The 27237-nt window shown below is 43.2% G+C and overlaps 1 protein-coding gene across 5 annotated transcripts in view; it reads left to right on the top strand.

Annotated features, from left to right (window-relative positions):
• Positions 1-27237, top strand: part of ESYT2 (extended synaptotagmin 2) — a 100684-nt gene that overhangs the window by 25386 nt on the left and 48061 nt on the right. For all 5 annotated transcript variants that reach the window (XM_032753250.2, XM_032753251.2, XM_058428661.1 and 2 more), the window contains exons 2-6: positions 5967-6008; positions 6952-7086; positions 11400-11476; positions 16890-16962; positions 17211-17300. In XM_032753250.2, coding sequence (XP_032609141.1) covers positions 5967-6008; positions 6952-7086; positions 11400-11476; positions 16890-16962; positions 17211-17300 — 417 coding nt within the window. The remainder of the gene's footprint in view (positions 1-5966; positions 6009-6951; positions 7087-11399; positions 11477-16889; positions 16963-17210; positions 17301-27237) is intronic.

The following is a 27237-nucleotide window of genomic DNA, read 5'->3' as shown; positions in this document are numbered from 1 at the left end:
CAACTTTCTTGGAACGCACTGAATGGGGCCTTGGGTTTGTCATGCGCCTCACCTTTCTCAGCAGTTTGGGTTTTTCACACGCCTCACCTTTCTCAACAGTGGGTTTCTCACACGCCTCACCGTTCTCGGCAGTTTGGGTTTGTCACCCGCCTCACCGTTCTCAACAGTTTGGGCTTGTCACGCGCCTCACCTTTCTCAGCAGTCCCCAAGTCTTGGCTGCTCCAGGAAGGTGTTCTGTGTGTGTTAGAACCTTGTACTCACTTTGGTTGTGCTTGTGTGAACCAAAATTTTCTGGGCAGTTTTAACTTTCTGCAAGTCTTTTTGATCATTTGCGCTGACTTTAATTCATATTCAGAGAGAACAATATAAAACATTTTAAATATTTAATGTTTTTAGTATTTCCCCAGACTGAATTATTTGAACTCAGGCCACATCTGTTTAAGTAAACCTGTAGTATGCTGAGTGCTTCCAAGTAAAGGTATGTTGCTTGCCTAAAGGCTTCTAGAAACCAGAGTTTCCGATTTCTCTTGTGATGTAACTGAAAAAGAAGAAGCGTTTCATGTTGTTGTAGAACCGAGGTTCTCTGGTCCTTTTTGCCTTATCTGTTCCATTTTTGAGACTGTGTTGATTTCTTTTCTTTTTTTTTTTTTTTTTTTTTTTGAGACGGAGTCTGGCTCTGTCGCCCAGGCTGGAGTGCAGTGGCACGATCTCAGCTCACCGCAAGCTCCGCCTCCCGGGTTCACGCCATTCTCCTGCCCCAGCCTCCCGAGTAGCTGGGACTACAGGCGCTCACCACCACACCCAGCTAATTTTTTTTGTATTTTTAGTAGAGATAGGGTTTTACTGTGTTAGTCAGGATGGTCTCGATCTCCTGACCTCGTGGTCCGCCCGCCTCGGCCTCCCAAAGTGCTGGGATTACAGGCGTGAGCCACTGCACCCGGCCGACTGTGTTGATTTTAGACAAGGAAACAAAGCTACCTGCTTAGATGTTGTTCATTTTATAGGCTTAACGTAGAGCTAGCCATGTGGTGTAGGAAGGTTGGTGTTTTCAGATGGCCAATAAGTGGGTGACCCTGTCACTAAGCTGTGCTCCGGGGAACCTATGCTGGTGGGGCCTGCCCCAGGGCACACTCTCAATTGCTGTGCCAGGGACTCAGATTCCTTCTTCCTTCCCCTTTAGTTGTGGTCTAAGAGAGGGAAAGAATTCTTCCCTGCAACCAGCCATTGCTTCCAGTAAGAATTTTGTGTGTTTTGTTTTTTTCTTTTTAAAATAGTGCCTAAAGGGTTTTGCAGCATTGAGCAAAGCTCAACTCCTTCTTGGAATGAGGAAGAGTCTTGAATAAATGAACTTGATTGGCAAGTTCATGATTTCATGTTTACTGGCATTTTGTTTCTAAAAGAATCATTTTATCCATTTATCTTTTAAATTTTACTTAAAGGTATTAAATCAGCAATGCCTCAGGCATAGCATCTTTCTTCATATTTTCTCAGGTGTTACCTATCTAAACTTATTCTAGATTTTTAATTTTTAAAAAGGAATGAGTCAGCAGAATTGATACTGCATGTTTCAGTGTTACTAATGCTAATGGAATTTTAAAATTACTCCTCTACCTTCCCTGTCAAGTGCCTGCTGTACTTTTTTTTGTAATTAAAAATGCTTATATCAGCCTGGTGCGGTGGCTCTTGCCTGTAATCCCAGCGCTTTTAGAGCCCGAGGCAGACAGATCACTTGAGGCCAGGACTTTGAGACCAGCATGGCCAGCATGGCAAAACCCGGTCTCTACTAAAACTACAAAAATTAGCCACTTGTGGTGACAGGCACCTGTAGTCCCAGCTACTCGAGAAGCCTAGGCAGGAGAATTGCTTGAACCCGGAAGTAGGAGGTTGTAGTGAGCTGAGATCGTGCCACTGCACTCCAGCCTGAGTGACAGAGTTAGACTCCATCTCAAAAAAAAAAAAAATGCTTATATCGTGCATAGGACATGGAATTTATGAACAATAAAATCCTATGCAAGTTCTGATTGTTAATACTGGTCTTCAAGGAGAATGTTGTTTGAAGAAAGACATTCCTTTTATTTAATTTTTGTTTTAAATGTTAACTGTCAATTTTTTTATGTTTGGATACAGGAAGAATATGATTTAATTGGCAAGAAAATTTTGACCATTTATGTCAATTCCATCCTATATACTTCAGCAGGGCATAACAGGAAGGACTCTGGAGTCCTTTGGGTCTGGATCTCTTTATTCTACCTGTTCCCCCGAGGCATTTTGTTATCTGTTAGATGGAGCCACTAATTGTTCAAAGGTTCTGGTGAGGATTAAACAAAATATTGTATGTAGAGTTCCTGGAGCACAGTTAAATGTTCCGTCTCTGTATATTTGGTTTAATTTTTCTAAACAAAACAACTTTGGTAATAGCAGCATATTAGAATCTAAAATATGCCTTTGTTCTTTTAAAAGATAACATTAAAGAGATTTTTGCGGGTGGTGCCAACTCAAATATAATAGAAGCGTGAATAATAGTACAATGATTATTTCTAGTTCATAGAGATAATATAAATATAGAAATTTGTTTTATAATTAGAACTTAAAAGAGATTTGAGTCTTTTTTTTTAAGTGGAAAGATAAGATTTAAAATCGAATCTGTGTTCCTGTGTTCCTGTGTGATTGAGGACTGTGTTTTCTGTGATCCCTGTGTGTCCGTCTTTCTCTGATGTTTTTGCTACTTTAGATTCTGTTTTATGCAAAATAAGCAAATGTTTATGAATATGTATTAGTGAGAAGCAGATTTTTGACTTAGTGAACAGAATTTAAAATTTTGTAACAGATTTGCTTTGTTCAAATTTGATATAATCTCTTTCTCTTTTTCTTTAGCATATTGGAATAATCACTCATAGATGAAAAACCTCAGAACTATTGAATGCCTTGGGATAGCACTACTAAGAGACGGCTCGATTTTCAAAGCCACTTTGTGTAAATTCTAACACAACCCAGTTAAATTCTAATACAAGCCAGTTAACCAGTTAAATTCTGATACAAGCCAGTTCACTTGTATTCAGAGCTTATTTGGGCAGAGGGTTTCTCTATTTATTCCAGAATAGAATGGGCCACTACAGGCAGCTCCTCCCACTCTCCTGCTGCATCTCTGCCTCACTGCAGGCGTGGGTGCCGGCTCCTCCCACGCTGGTGCCATCACCGCCTCACTGCAGGCATGGCTGCTGGCTCCTCCCACGCTCTTGTCCATCACTGTCTCACTGCAGGCGTGGGTGCCGCCGCCTCCCACGCTCCTGTCCATCACTGCCTCACTGCAGGCGTGAGTGCCGCCTCCTCCCACGCTCCTGTCCATCACTGCTTCACTGCAGGCGTGGGTGCCGGCTCCTCCCGTGCTCCTGTCCATCACTGCCTCACTGCACGTGCTTTCTGTGCCACTCGGGGGGTGCTGATGTCACCACACAGGCAAGGGTTGGCACCCACGCCTGCAGTGAGGCAGTGATGGACAACATGGTGAAACCCCGTCTCTACTAAAAATACAAAAATTAGCAGGGTGTGGCGGTACCCGCCTGTAATACCAGCTACTCGGGAGGCTGAGGCAGGAGAATCACTTGAACCTGGGAGGTGGAGGTTGTGGCAAGTCGAGATTGTGCCACTGCACTCCAGCCTGGATGACAGAGGGAGAGTCTGTCTCAAAAAAAAAAAAAAGAAAAACAAAGAAACTTATTTTTTATTTTATTTTTTTATTATACTTTAGGGTTTTAGGGTACATGTGCACAATGTGCAGGTTTGTTACATATGTATCCATGTGCCATGTTGATTTCCTGCACCCATTAACTCGTCATTTAGCATTAGGTGTATCTCCTAATGCTGTCCCTCCCCCCTCCCCCCACCCCACAACAGTCCCCAGAGTGTGATGTTCCCCTTCCTGTGTCCATGAGTTCTCATTGTTCAATTCCCACCTATGAGTGAGAACATGCGGTGTTTGGTTTTTTGTCCTTGCGATAGTTTACTGAGAATGATGTTTTCCAGTTTCATCCATGTCCCTACAAAGGACACGAACTCATCATTTTTTATGGCTGCATAGTATTCCATGGTGTATATGTGCCACATTTTCTTAATCCAGTCTATCGTTGTTGGACATTTGGGTTGGTTCCAACTCTTTGCTATTGTGAATAGTGCTGCAATAAACATACGTGTGCATGTGTCTTTATAGCAGCATGATTTATAGTCCTTTGGGTGTATACCCAGTAGTGGGATGGCTGGGTCAAATGGTATTTCTAGTTCGAGATCCCTGAGGAATCGCCACACTGACTTCCACAATGGTTGAACTAGAAACTTATTTTTAAAAAGTGGGCTGGGCACGGTGGCTGACACTTGTAATTCCAACACAGTGGGAAGCTGAGGCAGGAGGATTGCTTGAGGCCAGATATTCAAGACAAGCCTAGACAACATGGTGAGATCCTGTCTCTAAAAAAATTTTAAAAATTAGCCAGTTGGCATACGCCTGTAGTCCCAGTCCCAGCTACTCAGGAAGCTGAGGCGGGAGGATCACTTTGGCCCAGGGGTTCCAGGCTGCAGTGAGCCATGATTGAACTACTGCTCTCCAGCCTGAGTGACAAGAGTGAGACCCTGTCTCTGGATTAAAAAAAAGAGAAAGAAAATATTTTCTCTGCCATTGGGACTAAAATAAAATATCCTTGGCCAGGCCCTGTGGCTCACGCCTGTAATCTCAGCATTTTGGGAGGCAGAGGCAGGCGGATCACGAGGTCAAGAGATCGAGACCATGCTGGCCAACATGGTGAAACCCTGTCTCTACTAAAAATACAAAAATTAGCCGGGCGTGGTGGCAGGTGCCTGCAATCCCAGCTACTCAGGAGGCTGAGGTAGAATCACTTGAACCCGGGAGGCGGAGTTTGCAGTGAGCCAAGATCGCGCCACTGCACTCCAGCCTGGCGACAGAGTGAGACTCCGTCTCAAAAAAAAAAAAAAATTTAAGAGGCCACATAGTCTTAAAAATATCGTACGCATATGCATGTGTGTATAGAAACATGTTCTAATGTAAGTTATACATGCTTATAAATGCATAGAAAAGAGGTTTGCAAGAATATGTTGGCCAGGCTGGTCTTGAACTCCTGGCTTTAAGTAATCCACCCGCCTCAGCCTCCCAAAGTGTGGGATGAGCCACCATGCCTGGCCCTAAATAGGTTTCTTTTCTCATGTACAAACCCTTCTCCAGTATCCAGGCCCTACCTGGAGAATTGTAAGGGGGATTCCCATCTGGGTGAAGGTGGGAGATGATGGTACGGAGAGGAGCCAAGTAAGGGAAAGTGTCTCTTGGCTGGTTTGGGCCAAAAGAGAAAAGCAAAAGGAAAGAGTGAATTTTATTTTAGTTTATATTTTGTTACTTTATTTTATGGAGTCTCATTATGTTGTCCAGACTAGGATGCAGCACTAATCACAAGCATGATTGTAGCACATTGCAGACAAGCTCCCGGGCTCAAGGGATCCTCCCGCCTCAGCCTCCCGAGTACCTGGGACGTGCAGGTTTGGGCCACCACGGCTGGCCTGGGAAGGGTAGGGGCTCTGAGCCTAGATTTTCCAGGACATGATGATAATACTACTGACAAATTAGAAACACTTTTTTTTTTAAAGGTGGAGGTCAGTTTTGTATAATTTATGATGTTTCAGATTCCAGTGAATTTCCTCTGGACAGTGGGGTGCAGAGAAGACTCTGATGGCATTTTCCACACTCGACTTTTCTGCTCATTGTGTTCTCAGAATGTAAAGAGCTGGGGTGCCATGCATTTCACTTTCCCTCCTTGGAGACCAGTTTCCAAAGCTTTAGAGCAGAGTGTTTTAAAGAAGCATCATGTAAACATAGGACGTATGATGAGAATATGAAATTGCCTGCTTGACATTTTATTTACAGTTGTTGGGAGTTAATAAGTCATATGTGTGTATTTTCCTCCTAGGTTCATTTTCCAGACACTGAAAGAGCAGAATGGCTAAATAAGGTAAGATTAGAGTATACCAACTACCATCTATCAGTGGAATTAGAGGATGAGATACCATCTTTCCATATTTGGGAATTTGCACGTTGGTAACATTTGAGCTTGTTTGGACTTTAGTGGGTTGGCTTCTGCTCCCCAAAGACCTCAGTCACAACAAATGCATTTCTTTTCTTTCCAGAGAGTGAGAACTGTCTCTTTGACTTGAGAAAAGTATAGGCATGTGTATATTTGTATCTCTGGCCACATGTCTTCTTTTCTGAACAGCCGGGGTTCCAGTCTATTTTATAATAATCATAAGTTTTAAGAAACATGACAAAGAAAGAAATAACTTACAAGAAACTGAATAATCAATAACAATCTTTTTTTTTTTTTTTCTTTGAAACGGAGCTTCACTCCTGTTGCCCAGGCTGGAGTGCAATGGCATGAGCTCGGCTCACCATAACCTCCACCTCCTGGGTTCAAGTGATTCTCCTGCTTCAGCCTCCCGAGTAGCTGGGATTACAGGCGCGTGCCACCACGCCTGGCTAATTTTGTATTTTTAGTAGAGATGGAGTTTCTCTCAGGCTGGTCTCAAACTCCCGACCTCAGATGATCCACCCACCTCAGCCTCCCAAATGGCTGGGATTACAGTTGAAGAACTGTATAAATATTATTAGTTTTCAGCACCAAGTTGAAACCACAAGACTTTTAGAAATCTTTAAATGTGCTGACATACTTAAACAGAATATTTAACTAGAATAACTAGTTCCTGCAACATATTGGTTAATCAGTAGCTGGTTTTTCTAATAACTTTAGAATTTAGATCATGTTGATTTTGCATAACAAGAAGATCCTCTCGCCCTTTATTTTCAAAACCAGGTTTGGTCTGTTGCGAGAGTTTCTCACGAGCACTCGTGTGTCATGCATTATAGCATTTTGTTTAAACTGAGTTCTTTTTCCTTTCCAGACTGTAAAACACATGTGGCCTTTCATTTGCCAATTTATAGAGAAGTTGTTTCGAGAAACTATAGAACCAGCCGTGCGGGGAGCAAACACCCACCTTAGCACCTTTAGTTTCACGAAGGTCGACGTGGGCCAGCAGGTCAGTGTTCTCTTAAGTATCCTCACATGTGCACACAGTCAGATTGCTGTGAAAACAAAAAACACATTTTTTTTTTTGAGACGGAGTCTCGCTCTGTTGCCCAGGCTGGTGTGCAGTGGCACTATCTTGGCTCACTGCAAACTCCGCCTCCCGGGTTCACACTACTCTCCTGCCTCAGTCTCCCGACTAGCTGGGACTACAGGCACCCGCCACCACACCCAGCTAATTTTTTGTATTTTTAGTAGAGACAGAGTTTCACTGTGTTACCAGGATGGTCTCCATCTCCTGACCTCATGATCCGCCCGCCTCACTCTCCCAAAGTGCTGGGACTACAGGCGTGAGCCACCGTGCCCGGCCGAAAAACACATTTTCTTTTAATTTTTTTTTTTCAGATAGGGCCTCACTATGTTGCCCTCCCTGGCCTCAGACTCCTAGGCCCAAGTGATCTTCCTGCCTCAGCCTCCCAACTAGCTGGGTATATGTGTTTTAAACAACTTCAACTGGGAGCGGTGGCTCATGCTTGTGATCCCAGCGCTTTGGGAGGCCTGAGCTTAAGAGTTTGAGACCAGCCTGGGCAACAAAGTGGGACTCCATCCCTACAAAAAAATTTAAAAGTTAGCTGGGTGTGGTGGTGCACGTGTGTGGTCGGAACTACATAGAAGGCTGAGGCAAGAGGATCACTTGAGCCCCAGGAGGTCAAGACTGCGGTGAGCCATGATCGCACTACGGCATTCCAGCCTGAGTGACAAAGCAAGACCCTATTTCAAAAAACAGACAGCTTCAAATTATGTTCTGAAGAAAATTGTTCACCAAGAAAGTCTACCAGGTGCCCCTGCATTTCCCACTCAGGCTCTGCCTCCAGCCGCAGTGCCCTTTCCCATCTGTCAGGAGGCTGCCCTGCTGCCCTGTCCCCCGCAGTGCCCTTTCCCATCTGTCAGGAGGCTGCCCTGCTGCCCTCTCCCCCGCAGTGCCCTTTCCTTTCTGTTGGGAGGCTGCCCTGCTGCCCTCTCCCCCGCAGTGCCCTTTCCTGTCTGTTGGGAGGCTGCCCTGCTGCCCTCTCACCTGTGGTGCCCCTTCCCGTCTCTGTCACTCAGGCTCTGCCTCCTGCCGTGGTGCCTTTTCCTGTCTCTGCCGGGAGACCGTCCTGCTTCCCTCTCGCCTGCACTGCCCCTTCCCATCTGCCAGGAGACTGTCCTGCTGCCTTCTTGTCCGCGGTGCCGTCTTGGCCATGTCAGCCTCCGTCGCATGGCTTCTCTTTAACACTGACTTTTTCTCCACCACGTGTCTTTCTGCTCCGTGTTCTTCTGTCAGCACGCCCTTTTCGGAAGCACTAGTTTTAAGTAGTCTTTCCTGTGAGCTAGTTTGATATGCGAATTCATGCTAAATGTGCAGTAATTGACAAGTTTAAGGTGTTTACCCCTCTCGGGATGTTAAAAAAGAAAACTACTAATGACTCTAATGCTGATATGTTAGGTACAACATTCATTACATAGGTGGAAGGAAAGACGGATTTTGTTAATGGAGTCACATTATATAAAAAGGAAAGCTGATACTTCCTAATACCACCTTTCGTAAAAGCCTCAAGAGTACATTTAGTTGATCATGGGAAGTTTTTCTTTTTCTATTTTTAAATCAGTGTTTAAATAAGTAGCAACAGTCCAAGGTAACATTGTTTTATATGCCTAAACACACAGTCCGCACACGTTGTTGCACACACAGCAGAGTCAGCACACAGACATCCCGGTACAGTGCGGTTCAGGGTTGTGATAGACGTGTCTGTGGTAGGGTCTGGCGTGGCCGCTGTGTATTTGCCACCTGTTAGTGGGCACCAGTGTACACCCCATGATCTCCAGGCTGCTGGCCACCTTTCTCCATCAGAGCTGACTTTGTGTGTGCAGAGAATGCTCTGTCTCAGAAGCAGTTACTCCAGACCCACTGCCTCCCGTGCAGCCTTACGTGTGACACCTGCCTGTATGTGCTGCTGCTTTTCCTGTGACATGCCTGAGGCGTGGCCATCCTGTGCAAGAGCCCACATCTCTACACGGGACGCCTGTAGGATGAGGCCATGTCTCTACACGCCTCTACACGGGACGAGCCCACGTCTCTACACGGTTCGCCTGTGGGATGAGCCCACGTCTCTGCATGGGACGCCTGTGGGACGAGCCCATGTCTCTGCATGGGACGCCTGTGGGACGAGCCCACGTCTCTGCATGGGACGCCTGTGGGACGAGCCCATGTCTCTGCACGGGACGCCCATAGGACACTTTCAGTGTTGACTTTACCTTCAACACCTAAAATGGTAACCACAGATGGGAAAAAACACAATTACAAGTTAAAGTGCCGTGTGAGTGCAGGTTAAAATCCCAGTGACAAGTTAAATGCTGTAAAGCAGGGGCTGCATGCTCTGTCTGTACATGGCCAGGTCATACATGTTTTAGCTCTGACTCCACCTTAAGTCTCTGTGGCACATTGTCCTGCTGTCTCTCCCTCCCTTCTTTTACAGCCCTTTGGCCAGGTGAAAACCATCCTAGCTCCAGGGCTGTAGAGTCAGGCCAAAGGCCACATTTAGCCTGTTATGCCCTAAGTTAGAGCATGTTCATGTTTGTGGATATTTAAAATTCCAATCTCAGCTGGGTTTATTTTAGGAATAATTTATGTTTGAGTTCCGTCACACACACTTTAAGTTTGATAACAGCTGAATAAGAAGATCCTTGGAGAATAGCAAGAGTGTTAAGAGGAGTGCTGAATCAATCAAGATAGCTTTGGCATTTTTATCTACTGTACCAGTGTCTTACAAGTGGCAAACCCAGGCTTTCTGATGAAGGGACGGATAGAATGGCATGTGGAGTCCTGTGCAGGGTCCTTGGCCAGACTGTGTGCTGACCAAGACCCCCAGCAGCTGGGCAATGTTGCCTTCTGGTGTTTGTCCTTCATTAGATAATGCCCAGTCACCTGGAGTGGGGTTGGTCCCTTCATCTCCACGTCATTTGGAGAGTATGTTATCTGATGCACCTCTTGCCTGCCCCATTTTCACTTATTGACATAGTGTGTTGATTGTGTTTTTTAGTGCAGTCTGTACATGGCTTAGCTAGTACCATAAAGAAAAAGCCTGGGAACCTGGGAGCACAGGAGGTGGCTAGACTCTCAAGTAAAGGCTTAGAGTTTGATTCCACAGCTAGTTGAGAGGTGTGATTTTAATACACTCATGTTTGTCAAGTAAGCAGTAGTACTCTAAAGGTAAGGTGCTTCTTTCATTTTTGAGACAGGGTCTCACTCTGTCACCGAGGCTGGAGTACAGTGGCGTGATCACCACTGACTGCAACCTCACCCCCCTGGGCTCAGTGGATTCTCCCTACCACAGCCTCCCAAGTAGCTGGGACTACAGGTGCACACCACCAAGCCTGGGGAGTTTTTGTAGAGATGGGGGTCTCCACTCAGGCTGGTCTCAAACTCTTAGGGTCAAGTGATTCTTCCGCCTCCACCTGCCGAAGTGCTGGGATTACAGCTTTGAGCCATTGTGCCTAGTTTTGTTTTTTTTTTAAGAGCTGGGGGTTCACTCTGTTGCCTAGTCTGGAGTGCAGTGGCACAATCATAGCTCACTGCAGCCTCAAACTCCTGTGCTCAAGCAATCGCCCCACCTCAGCCTCCTAAGTAGCTAGAACCACAGGCGTGCACTACCATCTTAGCTAATTTTTTTACTTTTTGTAGAGATAGGGTTTCACCATGTTGCCCAGGCTGGTTTAAATCTCCTGGCTTCAAGCAACCCTCTGCCTTGGTATCCCAAAGTATTGGAATTACAGACCCCAGCTGCCACGCCTGGGCATGAAGGTCTTAAGAAATGAAAAATTATGAGACATAAAGAATAAATGAAAGGAAGTTATGTTTCAAACATGGTAGTAAGGATGGAGCAGAGGGAAAGGGTCAAGTTAGATGCGAAGAGACGAGAGAAAGAAGCTTGAAAAGAGCACATACATATTGTTACACGTGCCGACAACAGCAATCATACCCAGTGCTTATTAACTGCTGTGGGCAAGGCATGCACTACTGTCTTGACATTTATTTTGTCACCTAATTTCACAGTAATCTCATGAAGTAGAGGCCATTGTTTTCTGCAGCTCACAGGGGAGGAAGCTGAGGAACAGGAGTTAAATAGCCAAAAATCAATCCGCACTCTGTTATGAAGGCGGAATTTTAATTCCTGTAGTAGTCTGAAATTTAAAGCTTGTTCTGTTTATCTCTATGCTATGTTACACGGTTTGATGTTTTTTTTTTTTTAACCTCTGTATTTTAAAATAAGCTACTTCTTATTTCAGCCCCTCAGGATCAATGGTGTTAAGGTATACACTGAAAATGTAGACAAAAGGCAAATTATTTTGGACCTTCAGATTAGGTAAGTTTTTATTTGTTATATTTGTGTCATGGTTAATGGCGTGTAATGTCATTTAGCTGTACCTGTAAGGTGGAGGATACAGTGAGCATACGTCTTACCTGCTGTTGATTGGAATTCGACTAAATTCTTGTTAGACATCCAAATATTATTTACCTTCTGGGTCTCAGTTTCTAATAGCCTCTGTAACTGCCATTCATAAAATGTGTTAAATAAAAAGAAGTTAAAGACACTACAAGAAAAGAAAACTGTGGACCAATATTCTTTATGAACATTGATTTAAAAAATCCTCAACAAAATACCAGCAAACTGAATTCAGCAGCATATTAAAAAGATTTTACACCATGACCAAGTGGGATTTATTCCCAGAATGCAAAGATGATTCAGCATACAAAAATTTGTCGATGTAATATACCACATTAAAAGGAAGGAAAAAAACAAACCATGTAATTATCTCAGTTGATGGAGAAAAAGCATTTAACAAAATTCAGTACCCTTTCATGATAAAAACACTGAATGAACTGGGAATAGAAGGAAACTAATTCAGCATAATAAAAACTGTATAAGAAAACCCCACAGTTAACATACTCAGTGGGCCGGGCGCGGTGGCTCACACCTGTAATCCCAGCAATTTGGGAGGCCGAGGCAGGTGGATCACAAAGTCAGGAGATAGAGACCATCCTGGTCAACATGGTGAAACCCCATCTCTACTAAAAATACAAAAAATCAGCCAGGCATGGTGGTGGGCGCCTGTAGTCCCAGCTACTCGGGAGGCTGAGGCAGGAGAATGGTGTGAACGCGGGAGGCGGAGCTTGCAGTGAGCCGAGATCATGCCACTGCACTACAGCCTGGGGGACAGAGGGAGACTCCGTCTCAAAAGAAAAGAAAACAAACAAACAAAAAGTCCACATTATACTCAATGGTCAAAAACTGAAAGCTTTTTCTTTAAAATCAGGAACACTGCAAGAATGCCCTCTTTCACTACTTCTGTTCAACACAATATTGGGAGTTCTAGTTGGAGCAGTTAGGCAAGAGAAAGAAGTAAAGGGCACCCAGGCTGGAAAGGAAGAAAGACATTTTATATATATATATATAAAATATATGTATGTATGTTTTTGTTCGGTTAGTTTTTTTTTTTTTTGAGACAGGGTCTTGCCTTATCACTCAGGCTGGAGTACAGTGGCGCAGTCTTGGCTCACTACAGCTTCAACCTCCCAGAATCAAGCGATCCCCCCACCTCAGCCTCCCGCGTAGCTGAGACTACAGGTACATGCCACCATGTGTGGCCAGCCATGTTTCCCAGGCTAGTGTCGAACTCCCGGGCTCAAGCGATCCACTCACCTTGGCCTCCCGAAGCTCTGGGATCACAGGCGTGAGCAACTGCACCCAGGGGAAGGAATTAATCTTTCTGTTTACAGTTGAGACGATCTCATATGTAGAAAACCCTAAAGATCCCACCAAAAAAAAAAAAAAAAAGAACTCTTGGAACTAAGAAATAAATTCAGCAAAGTAGCAGGATACAAAGTGAACACACTAAAATCAATTGCATTTTTATACACTAACAATTAACAATCCCAAAAGAAAATGAAGGAAACAATTTCATTTATAATAGAATCAAAAAGAATAAAATACTTAGGAATAAACTAAGGAGGAGAAAGACTTGTACACTGAAAACTAAAATATTGCTGAAAGAAATCAAAGAAGATACAAATAAATAGAAAAACATTCTATCTTCATTAATGGATTAGAAAACTTTTTTTTTATTATTATACTTTAGGTTTTAGGGCACATGTGCACAATGTGCAGGTTTGTTACATATGTATCCATGTGCCATGTTGTTTTGCTGCACCCATTAACTCATCATTTAGCATTAGGTATATCTCCTAATGCTGTCCCTCCCCCCTCCCCGCACCCCACAACAGTCCCCAGAGTGTGATGTTCCCCTTCCTGTGTCCATGTGTTCTCATTGTTCAATTCCTACCTATGAGTGAGAACATGTGGTGTTTGGTTTTTTGTCCTTGCAATAGTTTACTGAGAATGATGTTTTCCAGTTTCATCCATGTCCCTACAAAGGACATGAACTAATATTGTTCAGATGTTACTACTACCTAAAGCAATCCCAGATTTAATACAATCCCTATAATCATGAATCCGATAAGCAGTCATCATCCAGGATATATAGAGAACTCCTGAAATTCAACAACAGAACAACCAGACAGCCCTATTCAAAAATGTGGAAAGAACTTGAATAGACATTTCTCCAGGGAAGATACACAAATGGCTAGTAAGCACGTGGAAAGATACTGCCCATCACTAACCATTAGGAAAATGCAAATCTAGACGGTAATGAAATACCACCTAACACCTATTAGAAAGGCTACTGTCAAAAGAAACCCAGAAAATAACAGGTGTTGGTGAGATGTGGAGAAATTGGGACCTTTGTGCACTGTTGGTAGAAATGTGAAATGATACAGCTGCTATGAAAACAGTTCCTCAAAACCTTAAACATAAAATTACCATGTGATCCAGAAATCCCGCTTCTGTGTGCAGACCCGAAAGAACTGAAAGCCGGGACTTGAGCAGATATTTGCACACCCACATTCTTAACAGCATTTTTTACAATAGCTACAAGGTGGAAGCAGCCCAGGTATGCGTGGGCCGACGAAGGGATAAGCAGAATGTGGCCGATATGCCTTAAAAACACGGGACTCCTACTGCAGGCCGCCACATGCTAGACCTTGTGGACCTTATGCTGAAGGAAACAAGCCAGACACAAAGGGACAGCGTCTGCATAATTGCACTTGTGTGAGGTTCCTGGGGGAGTCAAAGTCATAGACAGAAGCAGAATGGTGGTTGCCAGGGCCTGGGGGCGGAAGGAATGGGGAGTTAGTGTTTAATGGGGGAAGAGTGTTCATTTTGCAGGTTGAAAAATGTTCTGGAGACGGAGGGTGGTGATGGTTGCATGTTACAGATGTGTTTAGTACCACCGAGTTGTACACTTAAAAATGATTATGAGGGTAGATTTTTTGGAGTGTTAATTAATTCATTTATTTATTTTGAGACAGAGTCTCACTCTGTTGCCCAGGCTGGAGTGCAATGGCACAATCTTGGCTCACTGCAACCTCTGCCTCCTGGATTCAAGCAATTCTCCTGCCTCAGCCTCCCGAGTAGCTGGGATTACAGGCACATGCCACCACGCCTAACTAATTTTTATATTTTTAAAAGAGACAAGGTTTCCACTTTGTTGGCCAGGCTGGTCTAAAACTCCTGACCTCAAGTGATCCGCCTGCCTCGGCCTCCCAAAGTCTTAGGATTACAGGCGTGAGCCACCATGCCCAGCCAAATTTTTGTGTATTTTAATACAGTGTTTTACATTGGAAAAAAATAGAAATTGAAGATCGCCAAATACCATGCCTAGCATAATAAAAATGGGCTTCCTTCCCCCCACATCCCCCATAGGGTCTCCCTCTGTCGCCCGGGCTGGAGGGCAGTGACGCAGCTATGGCTCAAAAGTGGGCTTCTCTTGTCCTTCATCCTCATTCTTCCTTGAGCTTGCTCAGGGCTTCCTGCTCTACGTGGGGCCTCACAACACACTGTGTGTGGTGCCCAGTGACTACTGTGCACTCAGAACAACCATGTGGTGTCTAGCAGCTCAGAGTTGTGTGCTTTTTTTGATCCTTTACTAAGGATCATTTTATTAAAATGATCATCTTTGAGTTTACAAAGTATTTAAATATAGTGAATGTACAAAGTTGGCACCAAGTTACCTTTATTTCAGAAAGAAGCATAGACTTTCTTTAATATGGAAAAATCTGCCTCTTTAAAATATTTGGTGCTAGGGCAAACGCCATTGTCATCAGTGGGATAAAAGAGGAGGCCCACGTATGTCTTGGGTCAGGCTGTGCCCCAGGAGGACGATCCACTGGGCTGATACCGGGCTCTTCTTGAGGGTCGGAGCCTCGTGCTGTTGTCCAGTGTCTCCTGCACCGAGCGACTTTGAGTCCATCAGTCAGTGGATGCCGTTTTGAAGGTGCAGTCTGGTTTCATGATTAGCTGCCATAATATACACCAAGTATCCTGCTCAGATTTATGTCTCTGAACAAAATACGCATCAGTCTGGTTTCAGGGTTAGCTGCCGTAACATATGCCAAGTATATTGCTCAGATTTATGTCTCTGAACAAATATGCATTCTGCTTTGTTGTGAGTTCCAGACAAGCACTTTAACTAAATTGGCAGGCAGTAGAGATGGGGAAGGAGTAATTGAAAAGTATTAGAAAATAAAATGATCAAGGCCAGGTGCAGTGGCTCATGCCTGTTAATTCCAGAAGTTTGGGAGGCCAAGGTGGGTGGACCCCTTGAGGTTAGGATTTCAAGACCAGCCTAGCCAACACAGTGAAACCCCATCTCTACTAAAAATACAAAAATTAGCTGGGCGTGGTGGCACACACCTGTAATCCCAGCTACTCAAAAAAAAGAAAAGAAAATGATCAAGTCATAGAATGAAGAAAAGGAAAGTTTTTTTAATAGTTTTGTAACAGGTTATTGGTGATTTCACCAACTAGGTAGAGAGTAATTCTCAATGAGAGGAATCTGTAGATATTGCCTTTAACACCAGGACAGTAAATATTGGAAGAAACTTATCCCAGATTCCTTTTGTTACTATATTGCTTATCTGCTTAGACATTCCCTTTCTAGCATTTATCAAACTTACCGACAAACATTGTCAGGTAGGAGTGTGACATCCTACCTCCAGAAGCCAAGGGTTGGGGTCAGGTCCTACACTAACCCATGAAAAAGTATTTGACATTTCATGTTTATATTAAAAACAGATGCAGATCTTTAGCATCATGTTTGTTTCATATTAATATTGGAAATGACTTAATCATTGAGTAAAATTGAGGACCCAGACAGATACACTGTTTCCAGTCTTTGATGTCATAGAGGCCTAGGGCACTGTGAGATTTTTCATGATTGGGAAGCAAGGTGTGAAATTCATTTGTGTGAAATGAAATTAAACTTTTTAATGTTTTAAACATCAGATTTATAAGGTAAGAAAACTACATTTCATCAAAAGACAGCTTCAGATGTTGCAGTTTGTTATTTACATCTTCTTTTGAACATGGACATATATTTAGTTAAGTTTTTTATATATAAGACCAACAACAACCACAGCCATTGATTGATGGATTGAGAGTATTCCTCCCAATGTCATAGCAGTGTTGGATCTGATAACAGCCTGCAGACCTGGGGCAGTAAAATACTGTAATCTGATGAGCCACATTTTACAGTTTTTACCTACAATCTGATTTGGTTGCTTTACTATCATTTTATTCACATTATACATCTTGCAGGTCTATAATGATGAAGACCTGCATTTCACTCACATTATGTAACACAGAATTTTTTCTTTGTTAGTTTTGTAGGAAATTGTGAGATTGATTTGGAGATCAAACGATATTTTTGTAGAGCTGGTGTGAAAAGTATCCAGGTAAGTTTTTTGTTTTTTTGTTTTAATTGTACAAGTTTCTAAAGTTCTCCAAGCTGTATTCAAAAATAAAATTAGGAAGTTTTTTTAGCTTGGAATTTTTTTGACGTTCAGTTTTTAGCTGTAGGTCATAGTTGAGATAAATAAGTCACATACTCAAAAGTTACTAAGATGCACATGCAAACTCTTTGCGTTAAACGGCCCTACAGAATGTTTTCTGTGACATACTTTGGTTTCCTCTTTGAGTTTAGATTCATGGTACCATGCGGGTGATCCTGGAACCGTTGATTGGAGATATGCCCTTAGTTGGAGCTTTGTCTATTTTCTTCCTTAGGAAACCAGTAAGTCAATATTTATTTCATTTTTATTTTCCCATTTGGTGACAAAAATACATAGCCGTGGAAGAATATATAAAGTGGAGAAACAAAATTTTATCACCTCACCGTTGTCCCTTTCTGTTGCGTGAATCTTGTGGGAGTTTTTTGTATTTCTTTGTGCCTTAACTGAGAGCTCATCTCCTGATAAGCAGCTCTCTTTCCTGATTATAAAAATGTTACAAAAATTTGAAAACATGAACTTCTTCAGAAGTGTGGGTCTTAGCTCACATTTTATTCACCACCTCACTGAATATGATTTATAGATATTTGCTCATTTAATCCTCATAACTCCATAGCTAAATATTAACGTTGTTTTCTTTTACTGTTCAGAAACTGAGATTTTGAAAGTCTTATTTTTCCAAGTCACACAATAAGAGCCTGTATACAGATCCAGTTTAGTCTGATACAGAGCTCGTGTTCCTGAACACTTTGTTGAGAAGACTCATCTGTAAACCTCCCTCTTCTCCCCTCCAGAGATAAGGGCTGCCATAATTAGCATGCATCTCCTTCCTCGTTTGGGGTGTGTTTAATGAACTGTACCTACAGTTTTATATACAGGTTGAATATTTTCGGAGATGCTTGGGACCAGATTTGTTTCAGGTTTTGTAATATTTGCATTAGACTCCAGTGAGTATTTCCTTTGAGTATGATGCTAGTACTCAAAAAGTTTCTGATATTGAAGCATTTTGGATTTTTAGATTAGGGATGCTGAACCTATACTGTGTTGTTGTTGTTGTTGTTTTAAAGTAGTGAATACTATTTGTTATTTCCCACAAAACCAAGACAATAGAACTGTTACTCCGACCAGACAGACTCCTTCCTCCTTCCCTGGGCTCCCGCAGCTTGTGGCCGGCATCTCCCTTTGCTGCCCCCCGTGTTCATTGTGCTCCGGGTCGTCTTCTCCAGGTGCACACTGCCCACATTGTTGTCTGTATCAACCCACACCTCGCTGCTACCTCCCTGTGCCTTTTCCTTTGCCGCAGAAGGCTTTCTTCGCCCCTTTTGTTTCACTTACTTTCAGCAATTTCTGCACAGTTATTGTTAGCTCTTTGAAAGCAAAGATCATAACTGTCTCCTTAGAGTTTGGCAAATGAATGATGCAAGATGTGCCATTGATGAGTCCTTTATGGAAGTACCTTCAACGTCATTTGTAATTTAAAGTAGGAATATTAATTCATATAATTTGATTCAAATAACATTACAAATTGTCATTTGGCTTTTAAAATATGGGTTTATCTATGCCTGTCATAAACTAAGTTTACTACAGCTTGTACTTTTTCTGTATAAAAACAAGTGTCATCACTTTCTGTTATGAATAAAATAATTGTTCTGATTTTCTTGTTACTGAAATAATGGGCTTATTTTGAATCGATTTTATTTTTATTTTAGAAATTTCTTTTTTTATTATTATACTTTAGGTTTTAGGGTACATGTGCACAATGTGCAGGTTTGTTACATATGTATCCATGTGCCATGTTGGTGTGCTGCACCCATTAACTCATCATTTAGCATTAGGTATATCTCCTAATGCTGTCCCTCCCCCCTCCCCCCACCCCACAACAGTCCCCGGAGTGTGACGTTCCCTTTCCTGTGTCCATGAGTTCTCATTGTTCAATTCCCACCTGTGAGTGAGAACATGCGGTGTTTGGTTTTTTGTCCTTGCGATAGTTTACTGAGAATGATGTTTTCCAGTTTCATCCATGTCCCTACAAAGGACGTGAACTCATCATTTTTTATGGCTGCATAGTATTCCATGGTGTATATGTGCCACATTTTCTTAATCCAGCCTATCGTTGTTGGACATTTGGGTTGGTTCCAAGTCTTTGCTATTGTGAATAGTGCCACAATAAACATACGTGTGCATGTGTCTTTATAGCAGCATGATTTATAGTCCTTTGGGTATATACCCAGTAATGGGATGGCTGGGCCAAATGGTATTTCTAGTTCTAGATCCCTGAGGAATCGCCACACTGACTTCCACAATGGTTGAACTAGTTTACAGTCCCACCAACAGTGTAAAAGTGTTCCTATTTCTCCACATCCTCTCCAGCACCTGTTGTTTCCTGACTTTTTAATGATGGCCATTCTAACTGGTGTGAGATGGTATCTCACTGTGGTTTTGATTTGCATTTCTCTGATGGCCAGTGATGATGAGCATTTTTTCATGTGTTTTTTGGCTGCATAAATGTCTTCTTTTGAGAAGTGTCTGTTCATGTCCTTCGCCCACTTTTTGATGGGGTTGTTTGTTTTTTTCTTGTAAATTTGAGTTCATTGTAGATTCTGGATATTAGCCCTTTGTCAGATGAGTAGGTTGCAAAAATTTTCTCCCATTCTGTAGGTTGCCTGTTCACTCTGATGGTAGTTTCTTTTGCTGTGCAGAAGCTCTTTAGTTTAATTAGATCCCATTTGTCAATTTTGGCTTTTGTTGCCATTGCTTTTGGTGTTTTAGACATGAAGTCCTTGCCCATGCCTATGTCCTGAATGGTATTGCCTAGGTTTTCTTGTAGGATTTTAATGGTTTTAGGTCTAACATTTAAGTCTTTAATCCATCTTGAATTAATTTTTGTATAAGGTGTAAGGCAGGGATCCAGTTTCAGCTTTCTACATATGGCTAGCCAGTTTTCCCAGCACCATTTATTAAATAGGGAATCCTTTCCCCATTTCTTGTTTTTGTCAGGTTTGTCAAAGATCAGATAGTTGTAGATATGCGGCATTATTTCTGAGGGCTCTGTTCTGTTCCATTGATCTAGGTCTCTGTTATGGTACCAGTACCATGCTGTTTTGGTTACTGTAGCCTTGTAGTATAGTTTGAAGTCAGGTAGCGTGATGCCCCCAGCTTTGTTCTTTTGGCTTAGGATTGACTTGGCGATGCGGGCTCTTTTTTGGTTCCATATGAACTTTAAAGTAGTTTTTTCCAGTTCTGTGAAGAAAGTCATTGGTAGTTTGATGGGGATGGCATTGAATCTATAAATTACCTTGGGCAGTATGGCCATTTTCACGATGTTGATTCTTCCAACCCATGAGCATGGAATGTTCTTCCATTTGTTTGTATCCTCTTTTATTTCATTGAGCAGTGGTTTGTAGTTCTCCTTGAAGAGGTCCTTCACATCCCTTGTAAGTTGGATTCCTAGGTATTTTATTCTCTTTGAAGCAATTGTGAATGGGAGTTCACTCATGATTTGGCTCTCTGTTTGTCTGTTATTGGTGTATAAGAATGCTTGTGATTTTTGTACATTGATTTTGTATCCCGAGACTTTGCTGAAGTTGCTAATCAGCTTAAGGAGATTTTGGGGGGTTTTCTAGACATACAATCATGTCATCTGCAAACAGGGACAATTTGACTTCCTCTTTTCCTAATTGAATACCCTTTATTTCCTTCTCCTGCCTGATTGCTCTGGCCAGAACTTCCAGCACTATGTTGAATAGGAGTGGTGAGAGAGGGCATCCCTGTCTTGTGCCAGTTTTCAAAGGGAATGCTTCCAGTTTTTTGAATCGATTTTTAAGTACACGAAACATGGGAACATCCAAAAACTCCTAGGTCATCTTTGTCAAATTTTACTGTTAAAATTAAATTTTACTATTCAGGAAGTTAAGAGATTTGTAAGATTTAAAATTAATGTGTTTTTTTTTCACATACCAGTCATTAAAAGTCCTGTATGTTTAAGAAATGAACTTCATTCGTGACCAAAAAAACCTCAGTAATCTTAACAAATTGCTAAGTATTTGTAACTTACCCATCTTTAGCCAGGGACATTTTTAACAATTTAGAGAAAGACCTTTTTAAAAAGTTCATTTCAGAATGTAACAAAATCCAAACCTTTAAATCTTCTTCAAAATTTAATCGTGCTCTTACTTAGTCTGATCTTCCATAGATGACTTTACTTTTAAAATAACGTATTAACTTCCAAATGAAATTTAGTGCTCAGAAAAGAAGGATGGGGCTGAAAAGTTCAGAGTCACTCATTTCCTTATATGGTGAGTAAAGTCATCAAACGTGCTCCCAGTGAAAAGGAAATTTTTCAGTTTCTTTTACTGGAAAATATGAGAACAGAGTTACTGCTGGCTGCCAAGTAATTCCTCCTCATCCTGGTGAAAGATATTTCTAGAAGGGTTTTTATTTTGTGGGGTTTTTTTATTTCTTTTTACTATTTGGATGATTTAGAAACCCTTACGAAACCTTTCTACATTTTTCTACTTGTTGGCTTGTTTAGTTTTTATAATGTAGAACTTGTTGAAGGAAAAAACCCCTAAATATTGCTGAAGTGATGAAGTTGGAGTGTAGGTGAAGAAGGCCGTGGTTAAGTGACAGACGTGTGTGTTTGACAGCCTGGTTTTCCACTCCTAGTCCTTTCTCTTACTGTAGCCTTTGAACAACTTATTTCTCTAAGCCTCAGTTTTCCCATCTGTAACATGGGAGGACAGTAATACCTACCTCACACAATTAAATCTGAAAATTAAATGCCAATGAATGTTAACTACTTAGTATAATACCTAACACATAGTAATCTTCATATTTTAAGAAATTAAATATTTCTCCTACATGTAGGTTTAGTCCTGACACTGGAGGTGATTTATTTATTTATTTATTTATTTAGAGACAGAGTTTCACACTTGTCACCCAGGCTGGAGTACAGTGGCGCAATCTCGGCTCACCGCAACCTCCACCTCCCGGGTTCAAGTGATTCTCCTGCCTCAGCCTCCTGAGCGGCTGAGATTACAGGCACCCACCACCATGCCCAGCTAATTTTTTTCTATTTTTAGTGGAGACGGGGTTTCACCATGTCGGCCAGGGTGGTCTTGAACTCATGACCTCGGGTGATCCACCCACCTTGGCCTCCCAGAGTACTGGGATTACAGGCGTGAGCCACCGTGCCCAGCCACTAGAGGTGAATTATCCGTAAGGAGAAAAGCTCGGATAAATGTTCTTCCAGCCCAATGCAGAGGTGCTGGCTGCTGGCATCTTTTGAACCGCAGATTCCATTTCTTCCTCTGTAAAATGGAAACAGTGTCTTCTGTTATGAGAAGAAATTGAATCCTATCAGCCAAGGACTCCAGAAATTGATGTGCTTTAAGCAAATGGGGATAAAAAGGAGAGGAATTTATTTAAAAAATAAAAATAGCATATATTGATGTCTCATGACATGTACAGGGGACTGCAGTTGAGTCTCAGGAACAGAATGGAACCAGGAATTTGAAAGCCTTCGTGACTGTCTCCACCTCTGCTCGCTCTCCTCTCCCTCTGAGACTAGCTTCATCTGGTGCGGCAGTCCACGTGTGGAATAGCATGCCTGCCAGCACTTCAGAGAAAGCATTGCGTCTTTGTGTATCCTTGGCCTCTCCCCTCTGCCTTCCAGAGTACTGGGATTACAGGTGTGACCCATTCCAGCTGGGTCAGATACCAACCCCTGGACCAGCTGGGGGTAGGAGGGTTGCAGTGTTTGAACAGGGCTCCCTGAAGCCCATTCTTACAGCCTTGCAGATGAGGCTGCAGTGAGTTCCAGAGTCAGGGCCATAGGCACATCCACAGACTCAGACCACACATTAGTAACTGGGAGTTTTTGCAGTATTTATCATGCTGTTTTCACCGACTTTCTGGGATCTGTGGTTTGATGTTTATATTATTCTGGACAGTCTTGCCCACCCCTAGTAGAGGGGGTACAGAGGAGCTTCCTGTTGTCCTGGTCCATCCTGGGTCTTGGGGCCAGAGCTCTCCCAGAGACCCTGCTGCTCCTCCCTGTGCCTTGTGTCTTTGGCGGGTCTTTTGCAGGAGAGTCTGCACCTGCCCCAGCAATACAGGGTCTCTACCGGCCTGGGACATTGCCCTACCACGTCCTTAAGGGAGCTCTCCCCAGCTGCAGTGGGTCCTCAAGGTGCTTCCCTCCCCCATGGCTTCTGTCCCTTAAGGTGGAAGGTGGGGCAGGGCTTGCTTTGTGCCCTTCTACAGTGGCAGCTGCCTCCTCCTGGGCTCCCCCCAATGGGAAGTGTCTTCCCTGGGGCCGTCTTTGCACACCAGGGATGCAGGTGCCACCATGTGATGTGCACACCTCTGTGGTTCTCTGGCTCACCCACACTTGGCCTGTGGGCTTTCATTAGGATCTGGCTGGAGTCATCTCACTTGTTTTGTGGGGATCTCGTCCTCCTTCAAGTTCAGCTCACTCCTGCCTCTCCTCCCTCGGAGCTGCCCGGAAGGAGGGGTTTCAGGCTGGCTGGTGGCTCAGGATGTCAGCTCTCCTGTGTGGTCAAAAGTGAAGCTCTCAGAAGTCCTGGGACTTAGAAACATAAGAAAAACATTTTTGAACTTTACCAACAGCCCCGATCTGCTAAATAAGAAACTGGAGAAAGGTGGGAACCCTGAGTTTGTATTTCCAACAGACTTCCCAGGCGGTTCTTGTTCTGAACTGTGGAGCTCGATGCAGCCAGGACGCCAGGCATACAGCACATGGTCAGGTGCCAAGTGGCTGCCCTGGAACTGTAAATGTTACCCACACCCGTCACAACGGATTAGGGAACGTAGAGAGAAGAGGGGCATCTGTGCTCTTATGAAATACGTGGATCCATCTGTGTCGTTGCAGTTGAAACCTGACATTGTTTTCCGATCATGGAGCACGGTACACGTTCTGCTTCTCATAGAAGAGCCACAACAGCTCAGAGGTGACTTCCTGTCCTTTGGAAACGCCTGTTCCACTGGCTTTTCAGTTTCCTGAAATAGCTCAGCCCTCCAGAGGCGAGGCTCCCAGCATCCTGAGGCACGTGTCCGTGGGGAAGGAGGGGCACGCTAATTTTAGTTGCTTTTCCAAAGGCGCCTTCTAAAGCCAGGCCTTTATCGGGCCCTGCTGGTGGCTTCTCCATGGTGCCCTCGTGTGGACCTCAGACTGGGCTTTGGAGCCTCCCTGTCTCACACACCCATTTTGTCCTTCCCACACTCGTTCTCTCTCACACTTGTTCTTTCACACTTGTCCGCACTCATTCTCACACACGTTCTCACACGGTTTCATTCTCACACATTTGTTCTCATGGACACACATTTTCACACTTGTCCTCACACATGCTTGAGCTTCCATACTCATTCTCACACTTGTTCTCATGCAGACTCGTTTTCACACTTGTTCTCACACTCGTTCTTTCATACGTTTCTTTGTTCTCACATACCCACTTATTTCACGTTCTCATTCTTTGTCACACACCCTTGTTCCTTCACACTCATTCTTGCTTTGTTCTCACACTCCCACTTTCACGCTAGTTCTCACACTCATTCCCACATTTTCTCACACGTGCTATTCCACTCACACTTGTTCTCACTCGTTTCACTCCTCCTCACGGTTCTCACACACTCACTTATTTCACACTCGTTCTCACACACATTCTCATACTTTCAACACTCAGATTTCACACCCACACTTGTTCTCACCCTTTCTTTGACACCCCTCACATCTCTCACTTCGTTCTCACCCTCGTTCACTCACATTTGTTCTCGTTCTTTCACACTCACACCTCTCACACTTTGTTCTCACACACTTGTTGACTGCCACACTTTGTTCTCACATTCGTTTCACACTTGTTCTCATTCTTGTTCTCGTAGTTGTTCTCACATGTTCTGTCTTACATTCGTTCTCACACTTGCTCTTATGTTCTGACTCGTTCTCCCATATTCTCACACTTGTTTTCTCTCTCACGCTCATTCGCACATTAGTTCTCTGTCCCTCTTTCTCACACAGATTCACACTTAGCCTCTCACACTTTTCCTCTCACATTCTCACTCATACACACGTGTTTCCTTTCTCTCTTCCCACTCGCTCCCTCCGTCATTACAGCCTCTGGCTTTTGCTCCTTCACCGTTTCCCGTGCTCAGGGACAGGCCTTTCAGTGCCTTGAACATGGGGACCCGTTTGCCTGGCGCCTTCTTTCTTGCATTCAAATCTCTCTTCCTTTCAAAAGCCAGCTGAGTCCTTTCCTGCCACAATTCCTGCTCCTGCCTCCGTGATGATTAGTTTCTCTGAACTTCAGCAGCACTTAAATGTATCTCAGTCTTTTCAGCAAGGCCCACGTGGGCATGCCCTCTGTTGCCTGACAAGCTTATACTGACTTCCTCGTTTTGTGTTTTTAATACTCCGTCGTTGATAGTTAATATTCTTTTTGAGGTTTTGTTTTAGACAAAGTAATGAAGTTGTTTTTCTGAAATGATTCTAAGACAAGTGGTCAGAAATAGTCTCTGTTTGTTTGGTTTATATTTGGTCAGTTGTGCTTTGATTATAGATGGTTCCTCATCTGAGATTAAAGTGGGACAGAATTCAGAAGGAAAAGGGTAAATGTTCGCTGTAATGCTCACTTACACGGCACATGTGCTAGTCCTTGATAGTGGCGAGAAAGATCTTCATTGCTCAAAGGGATTTCCAGGGAAGGAAGCCTTCAGGTGATGACTGTGGTCGCAGGCAATGGGCTTGGAGCCAGGCGCGTGGCTTCTGTGCATTGTCTGACTTAGTCCTCACAGGATGGGATTGTTCGCATATTACTGGTGAGGAAAATAAAGGCCAGTTTATCATTAAAATGGGAACTTTGGTAGGGATGCTTCTAGTATTGAAATTTATTCTCTAAAATCTCCCAAATTGTACTTTAAAGTTTAGAAACTTTGTTCTTGAATGGTCTCTTTCGTAGGTAGTCATTCTCAGTGACAGATTTGGAAATGGATGTTTAGGGTGTCACAATAATGGGGGCTGGGGCCCCTATTGCCCTTAGTGGCAGAAACCAAGATGGATGCTGACCACTTAAATGTCTTGTGCCTGTCAGTGTTGTGCAGCAGAGGACTGCCCCTCCCCACCCAAGGGCCAAGAACCCCCGTTCATAAGCTCTGCATAGCCTCTGTAAGCAAATACCCGAGTCAAGGTAGCTAGGCTTAGAAGCAAATGTGGGCTGGGGCTGTCTGCCGGTCATTCCACTTAGAGAGACTTAGAAGCAAGTGAGAAGTCAGTGAGCAAGATGAGGCACATCAGAGACAGGAGCAGATTGGACGGTTTAGAGCAGAAGGGGCCGCAGCACCGTCTGCACAGCCGTCCTTAAAAATCAGTCGTTTCTTCCCATGTGGGTCCAGTGAAAAGATGAGGATTTCATTCTGTCCTTGGCTTATCTAGTTGTGAAAGGCAAAAAGTTACAGATAAGATTACTCCTCTAGGTCTCAGTTTACTTACCTGTGAAACTAAAATAAACGATTTTCTCAGTTCTAGGACTAACTGTAAATTTGAAGACCCACTTTTTAGCCTAGTTTTATGTGTAATTTTCAAAATGTATGTCTGTTTGGCTTCTTTTTTTCTTGAGATGGAGTCTTGCTGTGTTGCCCAGGCTAGAGTGCAGTGACTATTCACAGAAAGAATCATAGATTGGAGCACACTACTACAGCCTCACACTCCTGGGCTCAAGCAATCCTTGTGCCACTACACCTGGATCTCTTGCTTTGTTTTTGAGCTTACTCCAATAACCCTTTATGCTCTTTGCTATAAATAGAAACTTCTCCCTACGTTTGATGCCTTTGATCTTTTGCTTTGATAGGCAAGAAGCCGTCTTTCGGGTTTCTAGATAGGCTTAAGGAAGTTTTATCTAGATAGTTCGCCTACAAGAAGAGCATTAATACTACCCATTTATGGAGGTTTTACTTGCCAAATTTGGGCAGTTTTTATCATTTAAAATGTAGCAAAACATTTATGTCAGTGCCCTCCCAGGCCTTTAAAGTCTTCATGTAAAACAGGAGGCTAGCGGTTTTGTCAGCTGTAAAGTTGCATCTTCTGTTCCTTCAAACAGAAACATACTTTTTAATCTAAACAAGTGGATACTTTTCTTGGGGGCATGCTAAAAAAAATAAATAAATAAAAGTTGAGGCCAGCCAGTCACACGGTGTGATGTCATTTTTACA

Source organism: Hylobates moloch, unplaced genomic scaffold (assembly GCF_009828535.3).
Source record: "Hylobates moloch isolate HMO894 unplaced genomic scaffold, HMol_V3 SCAFFOLD_1, whole genome shotgun sequence".
In the NCBI taxonomy this organism is placed as follows: Eukaryota; Metazoa; Chordata; class Mammalia; order Primates; family Hylobatidae; genus Hylobates; species Hylobates moloch.
Note: the sequence above shows the minus strand (reverse complement) of the source record. Positions and strands in the feature narration are given on the sequence as shown.